Genomic DNA, 23,846 nt, shown 5'->3' on the forward strand with positions numbered 1-23,846 from the left:
TATACATTCTCCTTCTGTTTTCCTCCTTTACATTTCTGTACCCTGTTCATCCCAATTATCAGTGGGAAACAGGGAAAGGACAATGATTATGATGAATTACATTTACACAGTATCCATTATCACAGTTTTTTATCTTGAGAAAGAACTGTTTCTCATGCCATCAATGGCACTGCACTGCACAGTATATGTGGCATTTGCTATTGCAAAGCATTCAATTAAACAACAGTAGTTTTACCATACTGAAACTAAGGAAAATAATTTCACAGTATGTTCTCTTAGATACTGAGAAGGAAGAAACATGTGGTGTATCATTCTACTAAGAATAAAGCTTTGCCACTACAACTCTGTCTGTTAATAATCTTTTGCATAACCTACTCAAGTACTTGTTTGTTGGCATTTTCATCATCTTTCACTGGAGTAAGAAGATTACTGAGGTATTTGGTGGTGGAGATTGCTGGTGTGGTGGTGATGGCAGGGATGGGGTCGGGAACAGGAGTGATGGAAGGGGTGATAGTGGGAAGGCTCGGGGTGGTAGAAGCAGCTGCCAAAAGGGGTGAAGAAGTGCGTGAATCTGAGTCAACGTGCCCACTGACTTCTCCAGTGCTGACAAATGGGTTGATCTGTGTAAGAAAAGCAAATCCATTACATTCAGCAAACATAATACACTAAGTTATCATTCATGATGTTCTTTTCTGCTACAAGTCCACAGCAACTAAATTACTGAAAAACTGCATCCCTGTACTGTATGAAAGTTCCACTGCTACCTTTTATAGTCTGCCAGTTTAACCCAATTTCAGTCCTGAATGTTTAAAAATAATGTGATATTTTGGAACACATCTGATTTAAAATGAGCACTGCTTGAGCTGAACATCAATAAAGAGAAATGTGATGCTGCCACATAGCTGTGATGTACTGTTGAGGCCCCAGAGGTTGATTTCACTGTGTTTGTACCAGACAGCTTTTTTTTTTGTTTAAGTCTCCAGCAATTACAGTTATGTATCTTTGTTAGGGGGAGAAGCTGAGGGTTGTATTGCACTGCTACAACATGGGAGGTGCTGGGGGAATGCAAATTTAAAAAAATATTTATTTCATGTTAGAGGCCAGATTTGACACTAACTGTATTTTGAACGTGGTGTCATTCTGGAAGAGAGACTGTGATGTCTGTGATGTGTCTTTGCAGAGGATGGATGGATGAGGCCTCCTCCATGGCCATCAGTTCTGTGTGGATGTGAAAGTTCAGACTATTGTGTGGAGTTTTCTGTGTGCATGTGAGCCTCGTTTCTTGTACATGTACAATGAGCATGTTGTGAACAAGAAAATATTTGTCAATTTGTAATTTTTGTGTTCAAGCCATCAACATTTGGGTGTGATGTGTTTATGCAGCATCTTCCAGGAAGTGTGCATCAAGTGTAGGTCTGTGTATTATGTGTAATGATTGTGTGCAGCAGCTGAGTTGCTGTAGCAATGCTTCTGTGAGTTGGGGGAATGTTGGAGGGGGCGGATATATTGTAGTTTCGAATGATTGGACAGGTGTTTGTGTAGGTGTTGCATCTGTCACATACCCATGTACTGTGGTGTTGTTTGATATATGGAGATGTGGTGCATGTGAGAAAGAACCATTCTCTGAAAGAATTATATTGAACAAATTTACGCATTCATCTTGTGTTTGTCATGTGTATGGAACAAACCTGGCAAAGGTACTGTGTCTAGCCCAGAATTGCTCTCATTGTCCCCAGCAAGTGTGAGGAGGAGAAAAACGAATGCCAGAGAGTCATCTCCCTTTGAGTAAAAAAAAAAAAAAAAAAAAAGCTCATGAAGCAGCTGCCCTCACAAGGGAGATAGCACCCAGCCAGCCTGATCAAGTTCCTCCTGGCAGGACACAGAGAAGGCTAGGCAAGTTTTGTTCCCAGGTCAAAGGCATAGCTGCTGCTCCTCACCTGGGGTGCACAGTGCCACCTTAGGATGGCTCTCCTCCAGCACTTCCTGGGAGGATGGAATACATTATTAAAGATGTTGACTGACTGACAGACATACAGTGTTACTGTCTCACCTTACTGGCTGCTTGAGCTTTAGCTTGTGCTTTTTTCTCAGCCTTCTCTGTGGTCTGCTGGGCCATCTGAACGGCAGGAAGGCGAGCCTTAGGCTGAGGGCTTGATTCATCTTCCAAGAATCTAATAAAAGCCTGCGACAGTGACTGTTGGGAGAGGCAATAAATCAATCAAAGTTCATACGTTATTTTGGGCCTATATACAAAGATACGGCAAAGTAACGACACTAATTCTTAATGTACCAGATTTTGTACCAATGATGTACAGATTTTGTATCAATGATGTAAAGAAAAAATAGTACACAATCCTTCCAAGGATATCTCATCCATCACTTACAGTGTGGTCGAGGACATCCACTTTTGATGTGACTCTAACATTGCTCGCAGGTGGTGCAAGGAAGTTAGCAATAGATGATAGCCACGAAGAGCCTTGGGTGTCCAGTCCTGTTCTGGCCCGCTCCTCCCCAGAGAAATCCAGTACCTCTGCTATGACACGTAACACTTCTGACCGCTTGTCTCCTGGGGTAGCAAAGTACCCCACCAGCAGGTTCCGCACCAGCTGCCTGAGGGTATACCAACACCATAAATTAACAAGACAAGTCAACAATCTAGTATAAGGTCAACAATCTAGTATTTAATGTATGTCAACAATTTAGTATTATATACAAGTCAACAATCTAGTATTTTATTCATAAACAACCTAATATTTTATACAAGTCAACAGTGTAGTATTTTACACCAGTTAATGCTACAAGATTTTATACAGCAAAGAGGAGTCATACCAGTCTGACTGTTAATACTGGTATCATTAATTCTCTCTTGGCTGAGTCCAGCTAGTCTATCTATCTATCTATTGCCAGACGCCTCAATCCCGTTTGGGGTGGCCACAAACAAATCGCCTCCAAGTCGCCCTGTCCCCCGCCATTTCACTGCCCTGCTCCCAACTCACACCCCCCTCTCTCATATACCTCTCCACCCCATCCCTCCATCTCATCCTTGACCTCCCCCTCCCTCTTCCCCCCTCCACCTCACTCACATACACTCTCTTCGTCAGTCTTTCACCCTCCATCCTCTCCACATGGCCAAACCACCTCAGTGTGTTCCTCATAACGCTTCCTATCACATCCACACCAACACCACAACGCTCCTTTATATCCGCATTTGTCAGCCTGTCTCTCCATGTGACTCCACAGGCTCCTCTTAAATAACTCATTTCCACTGCTCTCACTCTTGACTTGTGTCCTTCCAACAACGTCCAAGCTTCACTTCTGTACGTTAGAGTTGGTATCACAATACTGTCATGTAGTAACTTTTTCACTTCCATGCTCACTTCCCTGTTTCTTATCACTGCTTTCAAAGAACCAGCAACCTTTCTTCCCTGCTGTACCCTTTCAAGCACTTCACCCTCCAAACCTCCATCCTTACTCATCACACTACCCAAGTACTTAAACGTACTCACATTTTCCAGCTAATGCAAAGCAATATTATTCACCTCAAAATGAGCATCACTATGTGACCAAAAGAACTGGGAATAGTGTGCTGTGAAAGAGATTTGGTATGAGAAGCATTAGGGATGTGATATAAACCGGTAGGTCACAACTGTTTGGACATGTAGAGAGGATGGGTGAAGGAAAATGGCTGAGGATGGGCACAGGTATGAGGAGGTAAGAACGCCCAGGAGCAAACCAAAAGTCATAGAATGAGGTGCTGCATGGAGGCCTCCGGGACTAAGGATTCAGTAGCAAAACTGCACAGTTACTGAAAGGTGAAAAGACCTACACAAGCCAATAGGGTGGGGTGAAAACAGATGGGAGAGGCCTTCATGATGCAGTGGACTGATGCAGCCTGATGACGATAACCATGACGATTATTATGATGATATGCTCACCATCCACTCACTCAATGCAGTCCTGCTTTGGGTGTCTGCCCTTTCCTCTTTTCCTTCCTTCCTCTTACCATCTTTCTTTCCTTCATTCTTTCCTCTTCCTTCTGCCTATGGGTGACTTACATTCACTCCTCTGTCTTTCTTTCCTTCATCCTTTCCTCTTCCTTCTGCCCATAGGTGACTCTACACTGAGTGACAAGACAAATGGTTTCTTGTACACCACAAAACCATTTACTACACTGGGTGGTAACCATATAACCCAATTCCAGTGCCTGGTGGTTTTGTGCGTAATTAAGGCGCTCCAATCAGACTGAGCCTGTGTAAGTTTATATCCAAGGAGTGGCTGGGGTTTATTGTTCACATAATACCACTCTGGGATGAGTGAGGCTGGTCACTCTCATCTTAAATGTCAGGACCAACTTGCCCAGCCCCGGGCTCCTACGTTTCTAATGGGGCGGCATAGGATTGGATGATGGGTGGATGTTACTACAGTAATACTATTATAAAGTTGAAAAAACAACTTGAAAACTATATTTTTTCAGATGCTCAGGAGCATTTATTATGCTTTAAATTTGTTTTGCTCCTGATTGGGCCATTAATGTTAATGCAAATAATGGAAGCTAACAGTATACAACTTTACACACACTTTCAAGGACCACATACAAGACTGAGATGTGAAGCACCACCACAATAAAGACACTTACAACACATACAGGGACAGACTTTGGATAACAAAATGAAACACTCTCCCTACTATAGAAACAATATATCACATCCGAGTTGTCCTGGATTCCCCCTGCATGGGCTCCCATCCTGCCTAACATCCATTACAACTCCTTACAGACCATACAGAAAAATGCTCTATGTACCATCACTCATGGAGCCAATACTACTCCCACTGCCTCCTTACACTCTAACACAAAAGCCCTCCCTGTTGGAGAATATCCTGATAAGAGAGGCATACAGTTCTAAGCAGCAGCCTATGCTGACACAGAACACCCCTGTACTGAAGTTATATGACAAAGCCACACAATACAACCAGGCAAATAAAACCATCACCACACACACACTACCAGAACTTCTTCAACAACATCCCACCCTCAGACATTCCTACACTGAACAAGATCCACCCATCACATGTATCCTTAACCTGTTAACTGCTCTATACAGCCTGGGCTGTTCCGAGTGCGACTGCTCAATACAGCCCTGGCTGCGCGGGTGAATTTCGAATATTGTGCCATGGTAACCAAGGCCAACCCATGCAAGCATGTTTGAATCTACAAAACTGAAACCGAAAACCATATCCGACTGGGAATGAGATACTTCAATGTTCATCCATGGCTTTACTATGGTAAATATTGAGCTAATATTTCGTTACTACATGTGTTCTCTCAATTCCTAAGACAAAATTTGGCCTTAGGGAAATTTCATTTTTTCCCCTATGTCTGCGCACCACAGACACTTCCAAAAAACCGCCATGCGCAGTTAACGGGTTAAAGAGAGCTGACAGAGTTCATCTAGCTAGGCCTAGAACAGGACAGTACCCACCCCTCCTATGTTATTAGCTTAAGATTCATGGATGACGTTCCCCACTTGCAGACTAAACCCACGCAACATAACACGCATAATGGAGCACTGCACAGTATATGCAGCTAAGACAAAGATGCAATAACAGTGGTGTAGGAACCTATGGGATAATCTCATACTGATGGCTGTTTATCTGCAGTCAAAAGGTCTGCTGGTCAGGCTGACCAGGATTAGGCAACAGTGACAACAGCAGCAACACATATATGGTAATACTGGAAGGACACAAACAGTGAGGGTAGAAATGAGATGCAGCTACAAAAAGAGATATATATAATAAGGACACAAAAGAGCACTGCTGTGTGGATGTGGATGTCTATCTATCTATCTATTGCCAGACGCCTCAATCCCGTTTGGGGTGGCCACAAACAAATCGCCTCCAAGTCGCCCTGTCCCCCGCCATTTCACTACCCTGCTCCCAACTCACACCCCCCTCTCTCATATACCTCTCCACCCCATCCCTCCATCTCATCCTCGGTCTCCCCCTCCCTCTTCCACCCTCCACCTCACTCACATACACTCTCTTCGTCAGTCTTTCACCCTCCATGTGGATGTGCTGGGAAATATTAGAAGTACCATGCAATACTTTGGCCATGTGGAGATAATAAAGAATGAAAGATTGGGAGAGTGTGTATGCAAGTGAGGTGGATGGGAAGAGAAGGAGAGTGAGGTGGAAAATGAGAATGAGATGAAGGGATGGGTTGGAAAGGTATAAGAGGGAGGCTGGTGTGAACTGATGAGATGGCTGCCTGATGGTGGAGGAGTCAAATGGTGATGATCAGTGGGCATCCCTGCTGGGGTTAGGGCATGAGGTTGTGCAGGGACAGATAGATGCAATAAAAATCTGATAACATGCAGGCCTCCCGTACTGTAATAAATAAATCATATAAAGGTCAAATGTAAGATATAAAATAAATGTCAGTCAAGAATTAGCAAACAACCAACTCACTTTTCAACCTTTCCCTCTGAGGACGTACGCAGACAAGCCACTTCATCTCGTGCTCGTTTGGCCACCTCTTCCTGTGATGTCACTGTAAGAATCACACTGATGAGTACAATGACTAATGCAGTACAATGAATGAGGATACTGTACTGTCCTATCACTCTCATCCTCAACATGGTCAAGTAAAATATGACAAATGTACACATGTCAAAAATGAACACATTCAGCCAACAGATGTCTTCTGCATTTGACTCTGAATAATACTACACAATCTGATTCAGCTAAGGATATATCTTTTTCAGACTAAGGACATCATTTTAAATTGTATTCTGGCCATTACCAATGATTTTATTCAGTGGTGGCAAGACTTCTACTGTTGAAATGGTGAAATAAAAATAATGTACATAAATATTTACATAACCAATTGAAACACAAGCCTCTCTCTTTACTCACAATGACATATTCAGTAATACATAAATGGCCACATTTAAAAAGTACTTCAAGTATTTTATCAAAGGTAAATAAAATCATGACTCTGAAATCACTTATACCATATTTCTAATCTGTGGCAAGAAAAATACTTCAACTCTAAGAATCATTATATGCAGAGACTAAGTACATCTAGTGTATAATTATTACCAGCATCTGATTAATGAGCTCTTTTGCTATTTTGAATATATGAGGCAAATATACTGAGTGAAAACATAAACAATCAGTCTCGTATGCCACAACGTGTAACCAATGTCAATTCAACAAGTATTACTACAATAATGGTGATATAAAATGCATATATCAATTCACTAAATATTCCTATACATCAAAACAACACATAGTATGCATAAGCCATCAGAATCATGTTCTTCACGTACAGACCGGGTGGGATCATTTAAAGAATGTCCCTGATTTCTTTTTGAACACAGGGATTAATAAAACCATTTAGTTTTTTACATAAACTCTCTCTCTCTCTCTCTCTCTCTCTCTCTCCCCCATTTGACAAAGAGGTTGCCTGCAATGTAAACTGGCCAATCAAGTTGTCATATTCTTCAGGCAATACCTGTACAGGTACACAGACAGTGGGTATTTCCACCCTCTTGCTACCAGTCCTTTTATAGTTACAAAACTACCAATATGCACAAAATCATCACAAAACATAAATATGCAATCATTCAAATACATCAATAGTGTACAGTTCTATTGGTAAACACTTCATACATACATACATATAATCAACAAAATCAACATTTTGTAAACTAAGAACATTTCAAGATCAGCTGAGCTATGCAAATTTCCGTGTCCTCTATATTTATCTCCAAAAAGAACAGTATCCTCAAATGCGAATGAAAATTTTAAACTAATCAAATACAGCTGTGCAATATATGTGTACTGTAAAACCTCTTCTGACTGCAGTTACTGAAGTGCCAGGTTAATTTTGTTTATGACAAGGGATATAAACTTTTATCAGGTGATATTACTGGTCTTACATATATAATAAACCATATAATATGACCTGGGATTGATAACCCAAAACCTTGAAAATAATTTATATGAAATATTTTAAGACTTTTAACACTGTGAAAACTAATCTTACCTTAACCTACTTTATTTACCATACAGTATTATATCCCATTCTGAACCCAGATTAGAGTTCATTTCTTAGGTCCTGTTGTTTGCCTCAGATGCACCAGCAAATACTGTATCACCCTTCACTCAGCTGCTGTCATTGTGATATCAACCTTTTCAGTACCATGACATCAAATATTACTCTTGCTACCTCCAAACAGTTTTACTTAGGAACGTCCTATCATACTGAAGGACTTCGTGAAGGCTACATCTAGCTTCTACAGTTTGAAAAGTTAATCCCCCCCACACACACACACACACCATGCTGCTTATCAGCTAGAGTCAGTCCAACAACTATCAAATCACTGGGAAAAAGCAGGGGTCAGCCCTTGTCATACACTCCACCATACAAAAGTCTTCCACTCAGCTCAAACGACTGCCAGTTCCCTATCCTCATCACCTTTCATACTTCATTTTCCCACTCTTATTTCCCATTTCTATTCATCTTCTTGGCCTACCATGCCTCCTCCCACCTTCTAACTCACTCATATATAAATGCTTTTCAGCACTCTTATTCTCTCCACATAACCATACCATCGAACACACTCTCCAACTCATGTCCATAAACTTATCTTCACTGACATTTTTTCACAAATCACATTACTCCTTATCCTATCCACTCCCCACACACCTCACACATTCCTCAACAACCCCATATCTACTGCTTATACTCTTGATTTTTCATTTTCATGCCACATCAAGGTCTCACACCAATTTGCTAATGTAGGCACTAACACCTTTATGCAGGCTTCATACAGCCATCACACACATCCATTTATATCAAGGCCTCCATAGCACCATTCACTTTCCATCTCTGTGCTATTCTTGTTTCCTATGCACATTAACTGCAACTTACATCACTTGAGTCTGCTAAAAAATATAATTTTCCACAGTTTGTTTTGGTGCAAATGGGTGCTTAATGATTATACAGATCATGCAGATGCATCTGGAACTTTTTGAGCCACTATCCCTATATATCTTTCCTCCTCTACTCAGGCTGCATTTTTTTCTTCAATCCTTCCTGAAATCTGAATCTTGAAACACTTGCCCAGACTAGACTGTTATTGATATTGATACAAAAATCTGCACACCCAAACTTTTAAAAAATACATTTTCAACTCATCATGCTAAAAACATAAAAAATATATATACTTTTTTCACTGGACTAAAACCCAGGAATTTGACTGCCTAATACCTAAACCATGAAAGATTTGACTTTGTATTAACATACATGTACTACAATATGTTCTCTTTCGTACTGAGGAAGTAAAAAAAAAAAAAAAAAGAAAAAAGAAAAAAAAAAGTATGACCGAAAGTACCAACGCTGCAGTATATGGATTCTATCACCTTCATTATTCATAACTCTACTCCTTCCCTTATCACCTCATCTTGCTTTCTTCACCTTGCTCCAGAACAGTTTTTTTACATTCCTTACATCTTCCACTCAAGTTTCTTCAACACTCTTCAACCACTTTTACTCTCTCTTACTAATCTCTTCACCCCATTCCTCTCAACATACAGCTCTCTCTGGCATCTCTCCACATCCTCCATTCCTCTGCTTTCCACCCAATAAATATGCTATTCTTCTCTTCCACTACTCATTCCACCATGCTGCTCCTTTCACCACTGTATGTCTTCACCTCAACCCACACACTATCTCATATGCTGTACAGACTCCTTGTGAACATCTTACATATACCTTCCAACTCCTCCATCTGCTCCAAATCATACTTATCTAGTTGCTCCTCATCTTTCTGCTTGTACTCATACTCACCCATTTTCCTCTTCCTCCAGTCTTTCTACTGTCTTTGCAGCAATTGTTTCCTGCCTTCCTCTACCTATGTTCACCCACTGTTTTTGCAACTCCATCTTTCACCAATACAATGCAGTGAATAGACAATCCACTCCCCAAACCACTATACACTCTCGAGTCAAACACAAATCTTCTCACTTGATCATCCATACTGTCATTCAGATATTGCCTTGTGCTGACTTTTGTTAATCTTACACTCTGAAGACTTTCTCAACATGGGAGGTATGATACAGCTTTCAATAACCCCATCATAATTAAGTGGCTATTCTGAAGCTGGTTAACAAAACAGTAACAAGAATAAACTAAAATGTACTTCATTGTTCAGAAAGTCTTAACATATCTTAAACTTTCAAACTACAGAAAATCCTCATTACATGCTGTCTTTTTTTATGGGTGCTAATAACTTCAGAGTAAATTCTATCTATCTATCTATCTATTGCCAGACACCAAAATCCCGAGAAATTTGTTGTCTGGAAACCAATCACCAACATATTACGAGGTCTGACTGCATTTCTGCATTTCCATAAACAGATGGCATCCTACTCATGACCATGTAATTCACAGTCCATTCCTACATCCACAAGGCTGAAAATTATTAACCCACTCAATCATGTGACATGTTTTCTAGTTTATTCTCGCTACTTCAGATGAATTTATTCAGCTTAGACTTTTTGAACTGGAGGGGTTAGATACAGCATTCATTAATCCATTTACTATAAAAAATCTCAGCCAGGTTGAAGAAAATAGTCTGGAAAAAGCAAGAATACAGAACAAAATTACATCACTACACTGATGGGGAGGTAACTACCATTCTGCACTGAGACAAATTCAGTAAGTACAAATGTTCAAATTACTACAGGAGACATCAAAAGTACAAGCAAACTAAGCCCGGGAATATCTTTTTTATTTTTTTCTTGCCATCTGATGATTTAATTTACAACACAATAGAGTTTTTGAATCGCAAGGGTTAGATGTACCCTTATGAAACCCTTTCAATATTAGAAGCCCTTCTCAACCTGAATAAAATTATCTGGCAGCAGCAAGGGTAAACTAGAAAGGACATTATTCAGATTTAACAGGTTACAGACCAGTTAATACTGTACTTCCTTCATTCACACAAGCAAGCACTGATGGGAGGGGATGCACAATTTCTTAATTCTTTTGCTGCTATGGACTTGCTTAGGAATTTATTCTGACTTAGAGTGTTTTAGTAGGAGAGATTCACATTTCAAAGGATAACTGAGACAGTTTTGAGCCCTATGAATACTTGAATTTACCTCATCTAAAAAAATAATTTGTGGTAGCCCATGTAAAATATCTTTCTGCATCCACAGTAGGAAAAAAGGGTTAACATTACATTCAATGAAAGAATTACTTTGATAATACACAAAACATAAGCAATACCATACAGTATAAAAGAAAACTCACTGCTAAGTAGTGATGCTGTTGCAATGTGGCAAAAAGATGTCAGGCAAAAAATGAATGAATAATTATAAAACAGAAAATAAAAGTATGATAGTTGACAAAAGCGATGAGATAATTCAAAATGAAAAATAACCTGAAATATCAAATCAATACGGGGTAATATATCCGCCAAAAACAGAAATATAATTATTACTTGTAAGGTTTACTTAAAAAGAACACCACAAGCATTTCATATAAAAACCTACGGAAAACAAAAATGCTGTATAGTATGGGGTAAAAACACAAATACTGTAATATAACATGGCATAAAGATGGTGTGAAGCAGAAGGTAGGCTTGGTAGGGTAAGGGTGAGGGGAAAATGAGGGAGGGTGTGCAGGGGGAAGGGTGGGTATTACACAGCCACTGGCCCTCATGCACCCACCAGTACCTGATGTAATACTCACCCCCACCACCCTGCGCCGTGCACCACCTTTCCCTGTTGCCGCTGCCACTCTTGCTGCATCCTCTAGCTAGGCATAAGCCAGGTCAAGTTGGGCTGCCATCATGCTTAATGCTACATTCCTCTCTGGGATCACTCTGTTTCAAGACTTCACGAGAGATGCCTCAACTTCAGTGTACAATTAATGAACCATCCACAACATTATATACTGTATTTTTCAACAAACTATACACTTACTGACCATAAATATAACCATGAAATTCTATTAAAATGAATAATACAAAACTGAATTTAAATGTACTGACAACATTAAAGCAGTGAACACTAAAAAGAATTCTAGATGATGAAAATCCTGCACACAATGATAAATAAGACAGATCACTCTTTTCTTGGGTAAAACCAGAAAAAGTTACTGTGTACTTGTACTTGAAAACTGAAAATATTTAGAATTATGCTAACTACAGTTTATAAGTAATTTGCCTTCAAATGTCATCTTTTACCTATTTTCACATAATGTTAATACCTTAACTTTCAACATATAACAACTTAAAACAGATAAGTAAAAAAAAAAAAAACATGAATGAGGAAGTGGGCAGCTCTCGTGAACACCAGCCTACAGCCATGCGTCAGCTCAGAGGTACAGGTAATCCTCATTTAAAGTTACTCTACATTAAAGTTGTTTCATTATGAAGCTGCTGATGAGTTTCCACCTATTTTAAACTTACGCTGCTTATGATGGACTATGAATTGTACTAAAGTTAGATATGCATGTCTTTTATATATTTATCCCCTCAGTCACGAATGGACTAAAGAATCTTTTTGCATATGCACACTGTAGACTTCAAGTGAAGACTGCCTGTACCAACATGCTAGGCGCCAGGTTCCATTGGTCAGGTTGCCTGTCATGCTTGCTTACTTACCCACATTTGCACTTCTGACCTGATGACAGCACCTTAAAGTTCTTCACTACTTAAACTTACACACACTGAACCAACAATGTAGGTGGCATACTCATAAATAACGAGAAGAATCAACTATCCACTCTGAATTACAGTACTATTTTGCTTCTCAGTACCCACAAAATTTCAGGAGAAAACTGAAACAGGCAATTACATGCAGCTGAAGATTGAGAACCGTGCCTGATATTTTAGGGACATGGAAAATCAAGACTACTGTACTAAACCTGAAAAGCATGCCTCATAAACTACTGGAAACTAACAATGTTTTACATACTATCACTTGGTTTGCTGACAATAGCAAATTCAACTCTTCACATGTGAAATATAAAAGAATACCGGGCATTAACCAGTATATTATATCTATAAGTGAGGAAATAACACTCAAAGGGTTAAAGAATCAAGATAATACAATACTAACACTGTAGAGGGTCATGCTTTGCTCTGATATTTCAAAAAATTTGCCAACACTTCTCAGCCAGGTATGGTGATGAATGGTGTTGCAAGAAATATTTTTATGTGATCATTATATAAGATTAAGCACAAAACAAATAAGTATGAGAAAGAATGACATTGAAGGAATAAAAAACATAGAAGAATTAACAAAATGCTGGCAGACAATTATTGGCTAGCTTTTACTTGTAACAATACAATATCACATAGGAATAATATATCAAAGGTACAAGCCACTGGAAAGTAATGTTTGAAATGCTGTCAAATCCTAGCAAAAGTAGACGGCAAAGATTCAGTGATCAAAGAATCAAGAAAACATCCAATTAATACTATTATCAATACAGAAAAAGTCCAGCAGCAAGTAGTCCTTTCATCTTACATTTCATTCAACTCAGGAACAGCTTTGTATACTGAATGCATTATTGAATTATATATGCAGCCTTTTCAATCTGAAATCTCTCTCCTAAACTATTATTTAAAGAAAAGGCTCCAAGATACCAAGAACAATATACAGTATTGAAGGAAAAGGCTCCAAGATAACACGGACAAATATATGAAAGATGTCACTGTAGTCAAATGACCGGAGTTTTTACTTCCTGTATTGGAATGGTATGCTTCAGTAAAGCTTCAACTATCCACATAAGTGTTTTGTGGGATTTCTTAAGTAGGCAGTCCGCTATATATGTCAGGGATGTGTTTCAAAATATCATGGCTTCTAATTTAACAGGCTTTGCAAACTGGCAAGAACTGGCATATTTTTACATGCAGCAACGCAAAATATGATGCACACTCATTCCACAGTATATATACTGTTGATGGAGAGCCAAAAATGACAAAAAAAAAGTCAACCTATAACAAGGACTTTATATGCATATCGTGCAAGATCAAAAAGTTAAATTCTGATATGGAGACACTGCAACATCAAACCATTCAAAAAGTTAATTATGTGATAATCTACTGATTTTTAATGATCGGGAAAGTAAGAAAATAAGTAAGTTTGGATACAAGAAAAATTACATGACTTGTACTGCTAGTGGTACCTGAAGGGCAAGTCTGTATTATCAGACAATGGAAAATTAGTGCTTTGCTATACAGTATTATTTCCAGTACCATATGTCAGACTACATTAGTACTTCATTTTTTTTTATGTGTTCAACTCTGGGCATAGGCTTCACAGCCTGCTCTCAAGGCACAGTAGTCCTCCTACATACCATACACCTCTCTATATGTCATGGCATTAACTATCTTTCTTCTAAGTTATAAAGCACAGTGCAGTACTGCTACTTTTTCCTTGTCAAACTGGGTTATACACACATCTTACATCAGACTTTCAAGATGTGCAGATAAAGCATTAACCTTGGGTAATGCATACTGTAAGCCTGCACACACAGACATCGATATCTCATTATAAAACTCCAGTCAAATCCCAACTTGCCAACTTAAGACCCATGACCTCAACTATAGGTATGCATCCTAACGACATAGCCTACTGTAAAGACAGTGACATTACAGAAGTTTAATTTATTATTATTAGTTTCTTTTTTTGTGGTTGAGAAGATAAAGAGAAATACACTGAGGTGGTTTGGACATGTTGAGAGAATGGAGAATGAAAGACTGACTAAGAGGGTGTATGTAGGTGAGGTGGAGGGAGGGAGGGAGAGGGAGGGGCAGACCGAGGATGAGGTGGAGGGATGGAGTTGAGTGGTATATGAGGGAGAGGGGAGTGAGTTGGGGGGAGGGTAGTCAAATGGTGGGTGACAGAGCGACTTGGAGGCATTTTGTCTGCAGCCACCCTGCAGCCACATGCAATTAAAAGGCTAAAATGTGTCCCAATACAGTGCTCCCTCCTGTGACGCAGTACTGAGTAACACGGATTTGTATTTACGCAATAACCTACAGTGTGACCAAAAATATATATACCGTGGTCACAAACAGATATACCGCAGCAAGTTGTCGAGCATCAGAGCTCTCAGACGGCCCAATGAAAGTCAGATGTCGCAAGTGATGACGTCAGGAAAGCGGTGCACTCTGACTGGTCGCATGACATCACATCCATATGTACCCCCATTGGCCGCTAGGGGCATCTTACATTGTTTTCTCCTGTCTCGTGGCTGCATCTGAGGTAGCTACTCCCACAGTACAGAGCACTGTTACCTAAGCATTATGCCTCGCAGCCGACTGAAGCCCCAAAACAAGTGACGGCGCTTCACCTACAGCCAGAAAATGGACATAGTATGAGAGTTGGAGAACAGGAAGAGACAAGTTAACTTGGCAGACAGGCACAAGGTTAATGAAAGCACCATCAGGACAACTTGGAAAGACCGAGAAAAGATCAAGGCATACGTCAAAAGCAACCCCCCAGTGGCAGGACAAGCTGCAATATTGTTCTTGAATACAGCACTGAAGACCATGGAGCGACTTCTACTTCGGTATGTCAAGAGGCAGAGACAGAGAAACATCCCTACTAACGGCACCATGCTACATGATAGCCAAGCATTTCTACATTCAGGTATGCAGACGGCTAAACCAAGAGAACCCGACACCCTTCAAGGCCTCAAAAGGTTGGTTAAATTCTTTTATTGCGAGGAATGGGTCAAGGAATGTTAGTTTAACTGGTTAGGGGGCCAATGCTGATGTTTCTGCTGCTTCTACCTTCCTTGCATTTCTTAGAGATGTCATCAGAGACGGTGGGTACTCCTAGGACCAGATTTTTAATGCTGATGAGACGAGGTTTTTTTTTTGGGGAAAAAAAAAAATGACTACAAGGACTTACATCCAACGGTGTAAGCAGTAAGCCTGTGGTTACAAGGCATCTAAGGTAAGACTCACTCTACTCCTAACCTGTAATGCCTCTGGGATCTGCAAAATGAAACCACTTGTTATCTCACAAGCCAAGAAACCACACACCTACAGGAACTGTGACATGGACAAACTCAACATGCACCAGATGAACAAGATGGGGTGGATGTCGGGAGAAGTCTCTCAAATGGTTTGACAAGCGCTTCACAAAAAAGCGGACGATTTCTGCAAGTGGCACAACTTGGCATTTAAGATCCTGCTCCTCTGAGACAATGCGCCAGGTCACTCACCATTCCTCGATGATCATCACCCCAACATCAAGGTTGTGTTCATGCCTCTGAACACAACCTCACTCCTTCAGCCACTTTACCAAGAAGTGATCGCTGTGCTGATGGCAACCTATGCCTCGAAGACCTTCGCTATGCTCCAAGCTGCCACCAACACCAATGAAGATTTGGACGAGCTGGCAATTTCATCATATTCATCATGTTCTGAGTCACCCACCCCTGGCACGAGCCACGACTCACCCTCGCCACCTGCTATTGCTACCGCCACTGTCATGAAGCACTCTAGGAAGGCACAGTCTGTCATCAACTTTTGGAAGTCGTTCACCATCAAAAATAGTGTGGACACCATTGTTGAAGCCTGCAGTGAGCTGACACAGGCCACAGTGCATCACGCCTGGCACAACATTTTGCAAAGTTTGCCAGGCCGCAAGCTTGACTTAGAGACCGAGCCACAGGGTGTTGATGCAGCGGTTGACACAGCAGTGGAGACAGCAAGGATAGTCGCTGGCATGGAACAACTTGATGCTGCTGACATACAGGAGCTTCTTGCCCCAGACCCCATCATCATAAGTTGCCATGTGTTGTGCAGTATTCCATTATGTGGGATATGTTGTGTTAGCTTATTCTACAAACTAAGCATGTGTCATCTGTTATTTCACTCAACCCAAATCTAGGCTGTTACTAAGGAAAGCTGGGTGCTTTCCTCATTCAAACCTAGCTAGGTGAACTCAGTCAGCTACATTTATGTTTCAGTACATAACATATATCACACATGATTTCTACTACAGCAGACCCTTATTTTATGACGAACCAGTATGCAATGATCACTTATGACAAAAAAAAGTTAGGGACTTTTTTTCCACTTACAATCTCATTTTTGCTGAAAAGATCATTATGACCATAAGAAGCCTCACTGGTTAATGTACAATCACTATTTACGTAAACGTCACCACACAGACTTGAATTTGTTTGTTCCAAGACTGCCTTTGATCTCGGTCACTACTGGGTGTGTCAGAGTCAGTGATGGAACAATAATGTGGTGATGGAGTTCAAGCAGCAAGTGAAGTGCAGTGAAGTGAAATAACTACAAGCTTAGGTGAAGTGGAAACTAATTTTTAGCCATGTTGTCAGTAGTAAGCAGCATGTGATGTGTAGTGAAGCAAAATACATAGCACAAAACAGACATAGAAATACCGTGCAAATACAAGAGCATTATAGAGTTCTTTATATTTAAATGGGAAAAAATGGGAATGAGAAGACAGCCTTAATAAATAAATAAATAAATAAATAAATAAATAAATAAATAAACAAACATGGAAAATGTTAGAATGCTTAATACAGTGGCCCTTCAGTATGGCACTCCACTGTCCCACAACCATGTGCATGTGATGCCACTTGGTTTATGCATAAACATACATGAGCAATGGCCTGCCACAAGCCAGTCTCTCTTGTACTAAATATGCACAGCTAAATGCCTGCTTTCAGCTCTGCTGATTTCGATGTATGCATCTCACTCTCACTTTTAATGAATAAGAAATATTCTTAGTGCCTTAAGCTCCTTCTGTGGATAATAATACAATTTATTGGCACTCCATTTTCATCTCTCTGTCTCTCACTCTTAATGAATAAGATATGTTCTTAGTGCCTAAAGCTCCTTCTGTGGATAATAATACAATTTACTGGCACTCTATTTTCATCTCTCTCTCTCTCTCTTTTCACAAAGTATGGTGAGCATTCTTGGTAACTGAGCTTAAAGATGCACTTGCTGAACTAAGAGAACATGAAATGATGAACAAAAGTGGTAGAGTTCCATGCATGGCTTCACTGTACGAGTAGTCAAGAGTACATGTACTGAGTTGGGTAATGGGACATGCCAAGGTGAGCAATTCAAAGGTGAACAAACCTTTTGAAAATTTCATCGTCAGCTGATTATCAGAGTGAAAAACAAAGGTAGTGATATCCTGCCAATCGTGTCATCCATATCATTTATAAAGGCTCCAACATGCTCGCATGCATCAGCATTGGCTACCTAATGATGGCTTAACCCCTTAACCGCGGGGCGTCACTTTCGTGATGCTCGGGCACAATGGATCATACCGCAGGGCGTCACTTCTGTGATTCTGTGTTATTTTGAATTATCCCGGGCTTTCAAGTGGTGGCTTGTATCATCTGTCAGTACTGCCAATGTCCAACACTAGTCAGCACTCCAAATCTCATCTGTACTCCCATCCATTGTTGACATTTTAGCAATTTTACCCCCTTCCTAACTCCCCTCCCTACCTGCCCTCCATTATCCTGTCCTCTCACCTCCCAGGCCGTGCTGCGCTAAGCAAATCTCCACCGGATTTTTCCACAGATTTCATCCATTGAAATAAGCCCTATGCCCTATACTTATACAAAATAATATATACCAAAAAAAAATAAGGTAAGTGATAGTGTTATACACCAGGAATTGGCTACTTATCACCTGACAACACCTCACGGGCATTCATTCGCTACATTACCACGGTAATTTCCCCTTTGAATTATGCCTTGTAATCTATGTCTGTAATAAAAATATATATCAGAAAGGAAGGGAGAAGCCTAAATGACATTTACATTCACCTGGAACTACCTATTTCTTTACGTATTGCCGAGATTTTCTACCAATAATTTATTAGCATGTAAGTTAGCAGCTGTCAGCCTCGGTGTCACTGTCAACCCTTGCCTTCTCAGATAAGCTGCGGCATTTAGTTCCTTGTCATCTGCTGTGGTCAAAACATGTCGCACTCGCGCCCGCCATTTCTGCCGCTTCTGCGCCCATTGCAAAGGGCCCCGTGACCTCTACACCCATAAAAAGTCGTGAGGGAAGCAGGAAAGGACTAAGTGACTCTGCAGTGGCACATGAATTAGCAGAATTGTCTATGGTGATGATGGATAGTGATTTTGACCCTTCGGGTGAATCGTGTGATGAGCCAGGTGAGGAAATCGTGCCAGAAAGTGCTAGTACGAGTGCTTCAGTGTCGGAAGTTATCCCTAGCTCCAAGGGAAAGGAGCCGTTAGTGCAGCAAGGGAAGGAATTTGGGAAGGGAGTGAAAAGGCGGTGTGTTAGCCCCAGAACAATGGCCCCGTGTGACCCAGCCCACCATGAGTCCCGAGTTGATTCACCTCCCCGTTCCCCCAAGCCCCGCTTCACTCATTTCTTCCTCTTCGTCTGCTGAATTATCTCCGGAGTCTTCGTCGTCGGAGTCACCACCAGCATCAACAGTGAAGGCAGGCCGTAGAGGAAGAGGTAAATCCCGGACAAGTAAAAGTAGAGTTGGTACTAGAGTAAGGGCTGCTAGTGCTGTACAGCAACTCAGGGCCAGTGCGAGTGACCTTGAACGGGGTAAATCTGCCTCACAGCCACCCACCACCCTCACTCACCCTACACCACCACGACAGGGAATCCTGGACGCCTTCGCGTGGACGGAAGGGTCCGACTTTGTGCCAGAACATTTAGTTTTTGATGAGAGCTCCTCAGGAGTACAGCCTGCCTTCACTCTTGACAATAATGCCGAGTGTGTGGACTTCCTATTGGCCTTCCTAGATGACGAAGTCATGCAGCACATATGTGATGAGACCAACAGGTATGAATCACAACGTGCTGCAAGTGGTACAGGTGCAGCCAAGATGCAACAGTGGTCCATGCTGGGAGTGCAGGAGCTGTATGTGTTCTTTGCCCTCATGCTTCTCATGCCACACTCAAAGAAGCAGGAGTTGGAAGAATACTGGTCCATGGATCCCTTACTACCCTCACCCACCTTCAATTAGTACATGGCCAGAGATTGCTTCTGGAACATCATGGGAAACCTGAACTTTGCCGACAACAATGTACCTTCCCAAACCGACCCACTCTGGAAGATCCGGGAGATTCTGAGCAGAATGAAGGATAAGTTTATGTCATTCTTCCACCCCTTTCAGAAGGTTGTCATTGACGAATCCTTGGTTTTGTTCAGAGGACATCTTCGGTTTGTACAGTACATTCCAAGCAAACGCCATCGCTTTGGAATCAAGTTCTTTGTACTGTGCGACACAGTTATGATGCTCTACGATAGCAACTTGCATAATGTTGGTGATGCAACACGATGTAGGATAGGTGAGCGTATGAGTTCCTCACTCAGAGACGGCCAGTGGGAAAAGAATGAAATGGGTGTGCATGAGGTTAGTGACGGGTGCAGGGGAAGCACGAGCGTTTCTGCGCATCCTGGCAGGCGGGCAGGCTCAGCTGGCCACGGGAATGCGCTTGATTAAAACCTTTGGCCCATCACTCCTGGACGAAACATCATAGGACCCATTGTAAAACAGGGGTTTGGCCATCATTAGGCAGGGTAGGGTGGCATTTCTACCCCATCACTAATCCAGGGTATCACATATAGGGGTATAGTAAATTGGGGTTTGTCTACACAGTGCCACCCGCACAAGCCGCCAGTCAACTGTTTGAGCCAATATGGCCGCCCAGTGTTTACATGTACATTCACTGTGATCCTCTCTCTTTAGATACAATTTGTGCATGAAAGGTCATTGAAACACCACTGCTATAGCAAAAATACAGCGTAAGTGTGTAACAAATAGTTCCCTGTGCAATATTAAGGGATGTGAATTTTTTTGTGTGTGCAATATACAGAAACTTGTGACCTGGAAACCAAGTCCTCTGTGCATACACAATTCCTTGCAGTCAGCTGTTTGAGCCAATATGAATGCCTAGTGTTTATATTCACTGTAATTATCTCCTTCTTGATTCATTTCATACATGAAAGGCCATTCAAAAACCTATGCTATTGCCAAATAACGTAACAGTGCAAGTGCTTAATGCTGTAATTAGTGCAGTGTGCGATAGTAATTGTGACAACTTTCTGTGTATGAAATGCTGAAACCTGTGACTTGGAAATCATGTCCTGCAAAGATGCTATCTCTAACAGAAAGCATGGTGCTAATGAGGGCATCGAGGGCAAGCCTAAAAGTGTATTATTTATTTAGTTTTTTCTTTTTTCTCTCTCTCTCTCTTTTTTTTTTTTTTTTTTTTTTTTAAGGGTATGGAGTTATAAGCTCCCTCTCTACCCCAACTGAACCCACATTACATTGACTTTGCTGTACAACATATCGCTATGTGATGAGTTTTCACTTGACATAATCTCTCTGTATAGCATGGCGTGACTGTAATGTGCCACTACACATACGTAGCGTACTCAAACAACCAGCTTTGGTGGGTCAGAAACTAACTTTTACACTTATTACTGATGGCAAGCATCAAGTGAAATGCACTGAAGTGAAATAACTACCAGTTTCAGTGAGTTGGTAACTTTATTTTTTTATTCTGTTAGGTGGGCGACCCTTGGCCAAAAATGTATCCCCAATGAACCCATGTTATAAATGACTCTATACATGATAATGCGTTATGCAATGGAATTTTTTCAAATCCATCCTCATCAAGGACATACTGTACACATATTTTACAAAATGTGGTGCCTCTTACTTTAGTGGTCTGTATTAGAATGGTGTACTGTACTGCTATCTAGTGTGTAGTTTGGCCTCCTTACCTTAAATGTTCTAGATTACTGTAACCTAGCTTACAATGACATTTGGCTGAACTGAATCTTAGATGCTGTTTGTCTATACCCCAGCTCTTTAAAAAAAACATTCATGTTGCTGTTGTTGGGTAAACCTGGTCTGTCTGGCTGAGCAAACCCATCAATTGCAATGCCGTACCACAGTGAGGCATGGGGAAGAGTGAGAAGGTTTGGTTCCTGGATGAACGCTGCATCTGCGTTTCTCCACCCAGTTAACAAGAGCACCATAGTTGGTTCCACATCACCCTGTTATTTGGTTGTATGGCTACCATCCAGCATTGTAAATGGTTTCCTGAGTTACAGGAAACCATTAGTCTTGTCACTCAGAGTAGAACCAACTAAAATGGAAAGAGGAGTAATAAAAAGTGACAGGAAAGATGGGAGAAATAAGATGAGAGGAAGGAAGATGGAAAAAGAATGATAAACGTGAAGGAAGAAGTAGGCAGTACTACATCAAATGAGTGGATGATGATCACCACCACCTATCACCATCATGGAAGATAGTAAAAATATAATATCAGCATATATTGAGGGGAAAGATGCATTTTATGAATACACTGTTGTTACTTGAGGGAGAAAAACAAATAGAGGTGTGTAAAAATGAGGGTAAAGATTAATTTATGCAATTACTCAAAACACAAACACACACACACACAATTATACATATATATATATACAGTAGCCTCGCGTCCAACACGGTAATATTGTCATGCATGGGTCACGTGTTGGACCAAAAACATGTTGGACTAACAATAGAGCTTATGGGGAAAAATAAATTATGTCAGTAACCCTAAGAAAAGTCACCCTAAATACCTACCATATACCTTTACATATATTGGTACTATTGTAATTATAATAAATGGTACTGTGCTATGAATGATAACTAACCTTTTAGGATAGTGTTGGTGGGCTTGCTGGGAATGGAAGGTGGCATCCAAGGCTGTAGGTAGTCCTACTGGGTCCCCGGAGGATGGCTGCTGGCGTCACTAGCGGGTAATGGCCGTTGCTCCTCCTCAACCTCCCTCATAAATCCTTCGAAATCACACTCAGAATCACTATCTTCGTCCACAGCCATGGAAGGTCCTGCTTCTGCCTGTCCTAGCACTCTGTAATCCTCGGCAAAGGGCATGCTTCTCACACTGTTGCCAGAGCCCCGTCTCGTGATTGTGGAAAGTGATCGTTGTCGCTGACTCGGTAGAGAATAAGGAGATGCAACTTTGTTTATAAACTGGTACACATGCCGATGAGAAGGGTTTCAAAACGAATGATATTTATTCCAAAATATTAATATGTATTCAGTGTCAGGCTAAATGTTCAATGCTGTAGTATGATACATTCTCTGTCGAGTCGCCTGGGTTTTGGTCACACTGTTTTGCCCGTCGTATCCTCGGCAGGAATCCATCCAGATGAATTCCAAATGCCCGTGGTATCGTCGGCAATTTTACCACGTTACCGTTCCAATTTACCATCGTATCCTCGGCAAACCTGGTATGAAGTGCCGTGTGATAGCCTTCGGCTACCAGGATCTTGTCTTGGTTTTTTATTATGGTCCTCATGTTGGCTTCATTCATGTCGTAGGCCTCGGCAATGACAACTTTCCTCTCCCCTTTCTTCTTCCTCTCGATGCTTTCTAGCTTGGTGCCCTGAGGGAGGTGCCGACGCTTCTTAGGGTTCTCAGAAGGCTTCCTAGGCATCGTGAGCAGGGTAAAATGCAGTAACAAGGGCAGAAAATGCAGCAAGAAAAAAGCACCTTCCAATGCGAATTATGCGACTGAGTGGCACTGTGGCGGGAGAAATTTAAACAAAACATAACGTGACAGCAGAAGCGTTTTTAATTGGGCGGCATCACAATCACGTCACAATAGCGGGTGGGGAAGGCTACTTGATCAGAAGTTTTCATTGGCTATCATCATCATGGGAATGTGCAGTATGACTGTGTTGGACCGGGGCTGATCGTGCTAGAGGCGAACTCTGCGGATTTCACCCACTTCTCGGAGCTCTGTGCG

At 41.2% G+C, this 23,846-nt stretch overlaps 1 protein-coding gene across 1 annotated transcript in view; it reads right to left on the reverse strand.

Annotated features, from left to right (window-relative positions):
- Positions 1-274: 274 nt before the first annotated feature.
- LOC145404654 (uncharacterized) overlaps positions 275-23,846 on the reverse strand; it is a 199,349-nt gene continuing 175,777 nt past the window's right edge. The window contains exons 19-22 of the mRNA XM_080276185.1: positions 6,466-6,547; positions 2,385-2,610; positions 2,051-2,194; positions 275-620 (exon numbers count right to left, since the gene is read on the reverse strand). Coding sequence (XP_080132311.1) covers positions 372-620; positions 2,051-2,194; positions 2,385-2,610; positions 6,466-6,547 — 701 coding nt within the window. The 3' untranslated portion in view covers positions 275-371. The remainder of the gene's footprint in view (positions 621-2,050; positions 2,195-2,384; positions 2,611-6,465; positions 6,548-23,846) is intronic.

This window comes from Coenobita brevimanus, chromosome 7, assembly GCF_032717465.1.
Source record: "Coenobita brevimanus isolate Jiangsu-jjx chromosome 7, ASM3271746v2, whole genome shotgun sequence".
Taxonomy (NCBI): domain Eukaryota; kingdom Metazoa; phylum Arthropoda; class Malacostraca; order Decapoda; family Coenobitidae; genus Coenobita; species Coenobita brevimanus.